The sequence below is a fragment of the Carettochelys insculpta genome, chromosome 1, assembly GCF_033958435.1.
Source record: "Carettochelys insculpta isolate YL-2023 chromosome 1, ASM3395843v1, whole genome shotgun sequence".
Taxonomy (NCBI): Eukaryota; Metazoa; Chordata; order Testudines; family Carettochelyidae; genus Carettochelys; species Carettochelys insculpta.
In genome coordinates, this window is record NC_134137.1 from 8,302,894 (window position 1) to 8,312,592 (window position 9,699).

General features: G+C 47.7%; 1 protein-coding gene across 1 annotated transcript; it reads right to left on the bottom strand.

Annotated features, from left to right (window-relative positions):
• Positions 1 to 4,487: 4,487 nt before the first annotated feature.
• On the bottom strand, positions 4,488 to 5,426 carry LOC142002853 (olfactory receptor 52P1-like). The gene has a single exon (XM_074979305.1). It carries the CDS (start codon positions 5,424 to 5,426, stop codon positions 4,488 to 4,490), a length of 939 nt encoding a protein of 312 aa, XP_074835406.1.
• Between the last annotated feature and the right edge of the window lie 4,273 nt (positions 5,427 to 9,699).

The following is a 9,699-nucleotide window of genomic DNA, read 5'->3' on the forward strand; positions in this document are numbered from 1 at the left end:
GCAAAGCCATGAGAAAGGTCCGTAGGAATGATTTCAGCTCCTGTCTAAAGAGCCTCGTCACTGGCAGAATTAAGTATCATTCTCCAAGCCGTGCTGAGCTGGCCAGCACCAGTTTCCCTCCATTTCTTTTCATCCATGAGCAAAATAAATTTTGTTATATGCACCAAGGTATGTGCAAATGTGAACCACCAATAGACACACGTTGTGCCCACAATGCACAGCTGTGAGCACTCTGGAAACAGAAGGGCAGCCCCTGACTTTCTCCTGGATGGCCGCCCTAGCGCTCAGCTGGCAGGGAAGGCTGGTCTCCCTGTGCGCTCTGAAAGCAACATGGAATCTGGGCATTTGGTCTGTCAGGACACCTGTAAAACCCGTTCAGTCTGAATTAAAATGTCTGCATTGGCAACTCTGCCACCTAGTGACGGCCGTCACTTGGGGCTGGCTGACGGGGAACTCTACAGGGCCCAGAACCACGATGTGGAGGGGAGTTGCAGGTTGGACAGTCTGGGCCCTCCCAGTCCACTGGGCTTTGCCCCAAACCCCTGTGGGGTCTCTGAGGAAAGGGAGACCCTCCCTCGATCCTTTTCTGCCACCTCGCTGATTTTCATCCTCCCTTCATCTTTGCAACATGAAGCCTGCTATTCCCAGGGGGCTCAGCCCCCAGTCTTGTCATGGGCACTTAGGAAGGGAGCTAAAGGGTCCCCCACCTCCAGGCCTGTTGACAGGTGGGCAGGAGACAAAGACAGGAGTAGCCAAGGGGCCCATCACTTTGAAGAGGCCTGGAGCTCCAGACCATTTTGCAATGCCCAGGCAACGCCAAGCCACCGCCACTGAACAATTCAGTCTGTTCCTCAGAGGCCTGGGCCAAGGACTTGCCAAAAAATGGGAAGGCCACAAAGTCCTGCCCCCTCCATGGCACAGCCCCTGCATCTTCTCTGCCCAAGATCCACCACCACGCAAGCGGGAACCCAGAACCAGACTGGGGAGCCTGGCGCCCCCCAAGTGTGGCAGAGTCCGAGAAAGCCCAAAGCCCTTGTCCCCACCCAAGGCAGGTGGTGGATCCATGGCTGCCCAGAGCTGCCTGCATGATCCTTACCCTGTCCAATCTCTGAGACTAAAGAGCTGCAGTCAGGCCATCTTAATAGCTGCTTGGACATCTGTGGGAAACCATGGACCTGCCATCTACCTTGGGTGCCAGATACACACACCCTCAGGCTCTAAGGTGATGGGATCATCTGCCCTCCCATTGGCTTTATATCCTCCCCTGAGTCCAACATTGAAGGCTTTCCTGTCTGGTCTAGTCTCCTTGTACTGGGCCTTCTGCCCACAGCCCTGCCTTGCTCTCCTCAGCTGCTCCTCATGCTCGCTGCCATGTTACATATGTCACGGCTGGCATTCATTATTGTGGCTCTGGGCCTGCATTTTTTGTTGCAGCAGTGTCATGGCTCCTTCTTGGTGCAGCTGGTCATGCCTACCCCAGATCACAGCTCTGCCCAGCTCCAGCATCCCAGTTCTGCCTTACTGCTGCTCCTCTGCCTCTGGCCCATTTATGTCCTGTGGGGTGGTTCTCCTGCTCTTACGCTCCTGCCAGCTGCTGGTCAGTTTGCAGCTTAGCTCGGAGAGGAAGTTCCTGATTTATAAGGTATATAAAATTACAACAGGTGTGGAGAGGGTGAATAAGGAGAAGCTATTTACTTGTGCCCATAAGACAAGAACTAGAGGACACCAAATGAAATTAATGGGTAGTAGGTTTAAAACTAACAAAAGAAAGTTTTTCTTCACTCAGCTCATAGTTAACCTGTGGAACTCCTGGCTGGAGGAGACTGTGAAGGCCAGGACTGTAACAGGATTTAAGAAAGAGCTAGATAAGTTCATAGAGGGTAGGTCCCTAAAAGGCTATTAGCTAAGGGTAGGAATGGTGTCCCTGGCCTCTGATTGTCAAAGGCTGGAGATGGATGGCAGGAGACAAATCACATGATCGTTGTCTTTGGTCCACCCTTCTGGGGCACATGGCATTGGCCACTGTCAGCATACAGACTACTGGGCTGGATGGACTTTTGGTCTGACCCACTATGGACATTCTTATGTTCTTTTATGTTCACGAGCAGCCAAAAATCACTTAGAAACTCTCCTAAATATAGCACCATTTCCTGAAACAAAGGTTGTTTTTTTGGTTTGTCTGTTTTTTAAACTCATTGCTCTATACATTTAGTAACAAATGAAAGCTTTGGTTACATATCTAGTACACATGAGCTACAAAGGTCTGAGATTAAAATCAAATTCAAAATCCACACCCTTCCCATATGTGAACTTGTATTCCAAGTGAGGGTTGGTAGGAGTTTCAAACAGAAACAGACGATGTTGATGGAGTAGCCCAAAATGAATTCATAATGTATGTACAGATTGCACCTCCCTAATCCAGCACCCTCGGGACCTGACCTGGGTTGGACAAGAGAATTTGTCGGATCACAGGAGGTCAGTATTGTCTAGCTGCATTTCCAACACTTCCATTGCTTATTTGGGTCTTAGAAGACAGATGGGGTAAATTCCAGCTTAATATCAGCAGAGAACGCTGACAGCCAGGACTCATGGCTGTAAACAAACGTTTAGAGACAGTCCTGGCTCTCAGTGTTCTCTGCTAACGAAAATCATGCTCCATTTTGGATGTTGCTGGGCAAGAGAGTTCCAGATTAGAGAGGTTCAACCTGTAGTACAAAAACAATGACATCATTATGAAGTTGTTCATATGTAATGGCATTTGGTTAAGGTCGTCAACAGCCATATTTTGAATTTATATTTTATTGTTAGTCTTCAAAAAGAAAATATCATTCACACTGTTGTCATCAGCAGTCGAATGCCTCACCTGCTGGACATGCATCAAGAGCGACCAGTACGATCTTTTCTTTTGGTGGTGCACATCATTCACAAGGGAATTTGTGTCATTGAATGTGCATCTTATCACAAAGAATGTTTTCCAGCAGCTCCTCTTGCATGTGTTTTGCTTTTTAGTTTTATCATAGTCATCTGAGAAAACAATCGTTCAGCTGTATCGGTTTTGAAAGGCAATTGCAGCGAACAGAACAGACGGATCATATTTACTGTAGTCTTTGCCCCCAGCAAAATCCAGGAAGTGTCTGAGAACCTCAACTTAAAACGGATCCCCTTGACAAATCACTGCTGCTCCAACTGAGCGTCGTCTCCACAAAACAATGGCAAAAAAGGAGATATCGGCCAATCTGGGACACGAAGGGCTGAGAAAAGTAGAATAACTTAGTACTGCAAGTGATTTAGTCCACTAGATGTTTGGTGGCAGTCTGTTTTACCCATTTCACAAAGTCCAACATAAAAAACCAACACCTACTTTTGATATCTTTGATACTAGGAAGAGTAAATGAATGTTTTGAAATTTGAGCTAAAAGTGACTCCAAAACGGACTGCATAACACAGTAAGTTCTTTGATTCAAAAGTTAACATTTCACATAGCATTCCTGTTATGAAAAAAACACTCTGATTCACAAGCCTTATCAAAAAGCTCCAGCCAAAAGTCTATAATGCATGTGGCAGCTTTTCTACATTTACATTGCCCAACTGAAACACTTGATTTATTCTCCAGGCTTCCTGAAGGATTGGAGAAAGAACAAAATCAAGTAAATTTTGTTCCAGGATCACTGTACTACTGATAAAAAACGTTCAGCATTACAGTTTCTTTCTTTTCAATTGACAATCTGAAAGTGCAATTTCAGTTGGCACTAGAGGAAATCCACTTTGTCTGAGAAAACATCAGCATTTTCTGGTAGTATGGAAGATGTGGAAATGCTGAGGGACAGGGTGTGCAGATGTGGGGGCTGATGGGTAACAGTAATGGTCAAATGAGAGAACTGATCAATGGAGTCATAGGCTACGTCTACACGTGCCCCAAACTTCAAAATAGCCATGCAAATGGCCATTTCGAAGTTTACTAATGAAGTGCTGAAATGCATATTCAGCGCTTCATTAGCATGCGGGCGGCAGCGGTGCTTCGAAATTGATGCGCCTTGCCGCCGCGCGGCGCGTCCAGACGGGGCTCCTTTTCGAAAGGGCCCCGCCTACTTCGAAGTCCCCTTATTCCCATGAGCTCACGGGAATAAGGGGACTTCGAAGTAGGTGGCATCCTTTCGAAAAGGAGCCCCGTCTGGATGCACCGCGCGGCGGCAAGGCGCATCAATTTCGAAGCACCGCTGCCGCCCGCATGCTAATGAAGCGCTGAATATGCATTTCAACACTTCATTAGTAAACTTCGAAATGGCCATTTGCATGGCCATTTCGAAGTTTGGGGCACGTGTAGACACGGCCATAGAGTGATAAGACAGTAGATGTGGGGAGCTTCTGGGACTGTAAACTTCCTCAGGGCTGAGCTCAGCCAAACTGAGCCACAGAACAATCATCTAATGAGGAGGTATCTTTTCCTCCTCTTGTCATGAGGATTTTTTGTAGCTGGCCCCAAACGCTTACCTTCTACAGGTGTATATGCCCATTTTAACACGAAGCTCTTTAGTTTTAACCCCATAAATGATAGGATTCAACATGCAGGGGACAAGAAGGTAGAGGTTGGCCAAGGTGATGCGTATTTGGGGAGGGATGCTGTCACCGAACCTTTGTGTTAGAAAGGAGAAGAGACAGGAAACATAAGACATGAGGATCACACAGATGTGGGCTGTGCAGGTGTTGAGGGCTTTCAGGTGTGATTTCTTGGAGGATATCCTGAGGACGGCCCTGAGGATCAGTCCATAGGACAGGGCAATGATTGTGAGATCTAAGCCGCTGATTACAAATGCTACCATCAAACCGTACATCCGGTTGAATGTGGTGTCCCCACATGAAATCTTTGCCACGGCTATGTGCTCGCAGTATGTGTGGGAAATAATGTGGTTGGCACAGAATGGCTGCCTGCTCAGGACCAGGGGCATGGGCAAAACAAATAGAACAGCTCTAACCAAACCCAGTAGCCCAAGCTTAGCTATTCGTGCATTACTGAGGATAGTGGTGTATCTCAGAGGGTTACATATGGCCACATAACGATCAAAGGCCATTGTCCCCAGGACAGCTGACTGCGTAATAATAACTGTGTGAAGGAAAAACATCTGGGTGAAGCAGCCAACCGCAGTAATGGCTTTCAAATTGAACAAAAATATGCAGAGTGCTTTTGGAATGACAGAGGTAGACAAGCCAATGTCTGTGAGCGCCAGCATGCAGAGCAGTAAGTACATCGGCTTGTGCAGGGTCTGCGCTTTGCATACAATAAACAGAATTGTGAAATTGCCCAACAAGGCAATGAAGTAGAACACAGAGAAAGTGACGGCAATCCAGAGGTGGGCATCTTCCAGGCCAGGGATGCCCATTAGGATGAATGCTGAAGGGTCAGATGGGGTGAGGTTGAAACCAGCCATGAGGTGGTTTGATGCATTGGTTGAGCTCAGAGATCCTGAAGGCACCTGTGAAGTGAGAGAAACACAGTGAGGGGGTTACAAAATTTAGATTAAATAATATTATATATGCTGTAGTTACTATCAGTCCAGGAAAGGGTGTGAACAATGAGGTGACAGCATTTGGAGATGTCACCAGATTATTTAGGCCATTGCCAAGTCTGGAGAAGTCCTCGAAGGGAACTAATGAAATGAGGTGAATAGGCAGCGTGGTGGCAGATGAAGCTCAGTGTGAAAAGCTGCAACATAAATGTCCATTGGATGAAAAAGCTTGAACTCCTCAAACACCTTACAAGATTAAAATTTAATTGTATGAGCACAGGATAAGGACTGGGCATCATGGCACACAGCTCTGTGAAATTCTGCTCCCATTGCGAGCATGTCCAGAAATGACATAACATATGGACATGCAGGGGGAGTGGAACGGGTAATGCCAGGAGAGCAGTCTGTCAACATGTCACCCACCTCTGGACTCCCCTGTGTAGTACTGGGATCCCTTCTTGCTCAGGCTATTGAAGAACTAGAGAGATTCATGGAATGATCCAAGGCCAGGGGAAACTTTCACATGACGAGGGGTAGAAAACACTGGGATATGTACATTGCAAAGAAGGTGAATATGAGGGGACCAGGGACAAGGTTCTAAAACAGCGGTCAACAACCTTTTGGACGCAGAGTGCTGAAATGTGACCTTTTGACCTGTATGTACTGTCCGAGGGCCGGTGATACTCTTTAAAGTCACTGCTAGTCCTACTTACAACATTTACATTAAGAGACAAATATACAGTGCTTTACCTTTACGGGTCAGGGCTCAGGAACCGTTCTGAGGTGGCGTGTTAAGGCTCTTTAATGAACTGAATTGTGAACAGTGTTATAAGGAGATTAAACTCACACCGTATGGTGATTACAATGGGGAATATTCCTCGGGTGACTTAGGGTTATTTTGTTCCTTCCCCTGCTGGGGCCTGGCCATGTGGGGTGGGTGCTGGGGTGGCAGGGTGCGTTTGAAGGTGGTGGTGCTGACCTGTGGGAGGAGGGAAGGAGACAACGGTGCAGTGGGGAGGGCCTGGTAGAGTGGGGTGAGTAAAGGACTGGAGCAGGGGGGATGGGAGTATGAATAGGGCAGAGAGGATTTCCTGTGAGGCCTGGAGTGGCAGCCAGGCCTTGGAATCTGCACTGGGCCAGTGGCTGCAGCAGCCTGGATGCCCAGCGCTCGCACTGTCTGGGGTTAAAGCTGGCCTGAAGCACCAGGTTGGGTCCTGCACAACCAGGACTGCCACATCACTCACAAGAACCATTGCACGGGTGGTGAGTGGGAGAGGGAGGCAGCCGCATGCAGGGGCTTTGACTCAGAAGCAGCCCTCGGCGGTGGTCCCCTTAAAAGCAGGGCCTGGGGTGTGCAGAGTGAATGTCTCTCTCATGCCCCTGCCCTCCTCTGCTGCAGGGACAAAGCCGCCAGCTCCTGCCCCACCTCCTCTCACCCCACGAGCCTGGGAAGCAACACAGGGCTCGGCTCTTCTGGAAAAGCAGTGGGGCAGCAGGGGGAGCAGCTCTGCCTCGCCCCACCTTTAGGCACAAGGGCCCATCCCTGCACTACCCCACCCCTGCAACCCACCGCAGCCCGTCCCCTCTGCCAGCCAGCTTGCGGGCCAGGCTCACCTGTCCCTGCCAGCTGTGCTCGCAGTGGAGCGGCGCCTGCTAAACACCGTGGGAGGAGGAGGGACGGGGTTGGGCTCCTGTCGCGTGCCACAGAAAAGTAGCTCACGTGCCACTCTCGGCATGTGCGCTGTTGGTTGCCGACCCCGTTCTAAAATAAGTACTGATAGAGACTGCATGGAGAACGAATTCTCCTGTCACGTGACGTAAGCTCACGGTGAACCAGAAACATGGGACATTCAAGAGAGATTTGAGAAAATAAGGTTTTCGTCATATAATGCCTAATTAGACCTACGAACTCATTGTCACGAAAGGAAGTTGAGGCCATGAGGTCTATTCAGCAAGGTGGAAATGGCCCAGTATCAACAGCACTTATCAAAGGAGGAAAAAACAAGTCAGGTTAGACAGGGGGATGTGAGCCTTTGTCATAGTCTAATGGGGAGATATTAACACCCAGAGCAGAGAAACTGCCTTTGTAAGCTGTGAGCCACTCCCAGACTCTGTTTAATCCATGGTTAATGGAGTTAAATTTGCAAATAAATTGCTGCTCAGAGATTTCTCTCTCCATTTGATTTTTATTTTTATTTTGTTTCAGAACTCTCACCCTTAAAACTGCCACTGAGTGTCCAGGGAGGTTGGAGTGTGTGGGGGAAAGTAGAGCAACCACCCTCTCACTCATGCATCTGATGCAGCGGGTCTTTGCCAACGAAAGCTTATGCTCCAAAATATCTGTTAGTCTATTAGGTGCCACAGGACTTCTTGTTGCTCTGAGTTGAGATCATAACACCTCAGCTGAGGCTGTGGCTTTCCAGGGCAAACAGACTTAGCCAACATACATGTGGGGAGAAGGGGCAGGAAAGTTTCCAGCATTTGCCAAACATTCAAAGTATAAATGAATTTCAGCAGCACTATCAGCCCATCAGATACGGTTCCCCCTCTCCACCCCCAGCCCCACACACAAACACCACTGGGAATTCCTGCACATCCCACAATTGAGATTTTCCACAACACCTGATTCAACCAAAGCCAGAAAGATGCTTTTATTTTTCCTGACTTTTGGGGTCCTCATCCTCTCCTAAGCCAGAGATACAGGGACAAAGACAGAGCAGAGATTGCTACAAGACCTCACTCCTTGCAAAACTTCCCATTATCCTACTTGCTGTGAACCTCTATGTCAGAGTTTGAGATTTCAGTAGCTCTTGGATTTGTTCTTCCTTGTTCTGTACGAGCTCACTCTTCCTAAGCGGAAAAGGTGCTGACACTGTGGCTGTAATTCCTCAGTGGGCAGTGAAGCTGCTGAATCAGAAAACTAGACTGAAGGGGAGGAAAAGCCTCTCTTCCCAACATAAGGAAGCGACTGAGACAAATAGAAAGAAATAAGGAACTGATCTGAGAACACAAATATTCTGAACAGTTCCAGTGGTGGAGAATTCCTGCACTGGTACATCTTGACTTGAACCCTCTGCACTAACTGTAGTGCAGAACAAAGCCACTCACCAAAGCTCTCCTCAAGCCAAAGATGAAGTAACGTTCCTGGTACAGGACGGAAGAGACGTGAATTCTGTGAATGAATCTCTTCTATGCGAACCTTAGCATGCTGCAAAGCAGCATTTATCTTTCCCCTGCACAGTCCCTGGGGCTTTTGGGTTGGCCAGAATTCCCCAACAATTCCCTGAGTTCTGGGACCAGTGGGCAGTGCAGAAAACAGGCCCCAGAGGACTTCATCCTAAAAGTGTCCCCCAGGAGTGAAGAAATGATTAGGCGAAAGCAGGGGCTCAGATAGCAATGGCAAACTGAGACTTGCAGAGTTCAACCTCACAATGGTAGATGACATTTTTTTCTGAGTGTAATGCACTGTTAGTTACACTGTGTGTGCCAATACTGCTACAAAACATGGAAAAAGAACAATTTTCATGCAATCTTGGCTGTGTTCTGCTTCATACTGCCCAGGAAGTGGCACGACCTAATTCATTAGATTCTGAAATGCATCAGTGTCATCCTGTGGAGGTCAAATGCATGATCCTGGAAACAAAGATATTTGCCAGGATCCCGTCTTGGAATCCACAGTGGATGTATAACCTGCAGGTCAATCTGTCCTTAGAGTTCAGTTACAAGATAAATTCACACAGGATAGTCCCAACAGTGGCTCTTATCTGGGTAGGGAAAGGGGAATATAGGGGAGATCTATCAAATCATGACTCATGGAAAAGCTAGACAAGAAAGGGTGAGCTGCTTTTCCTCATAACACAAGAACTAGAGGTCACCAAATGAAATTAATAGTCAGCAGTTCTAATATGAACAAAAGGAAGTAATTCATAACAAGCCAGGGTAAACCTTTGGAAATTGGCCAGTCCATGTTGTGTAGGGTAAGAATATAACGGAACTTGAAAACCTTGATAAGTTCACAGAGGACAGGCCCAACAGTGGCTATAATCCAGGAAGGACGAGATTGCAAAAATTGACTCTCAGATGTCCCCAGCCTGTTTGCTGGAATCTGGCAAAGGGTGATTGGAGCTAATTCATTGAGAGTTACATACTCTGCTCATTCCCTCGGAACCATCTGGCATTGGACTTTGTCAGAGGA

What these genes read in the sequence shown, in the direction of transcription:
- LOC142002853 (XM_074979305.1), bottom strand. Translation starts at nt 5,426, where the DNA reads ATGGCTGGTTTCAACCTCACCCCATCTGACCCTTCAGCATTCATCCTA.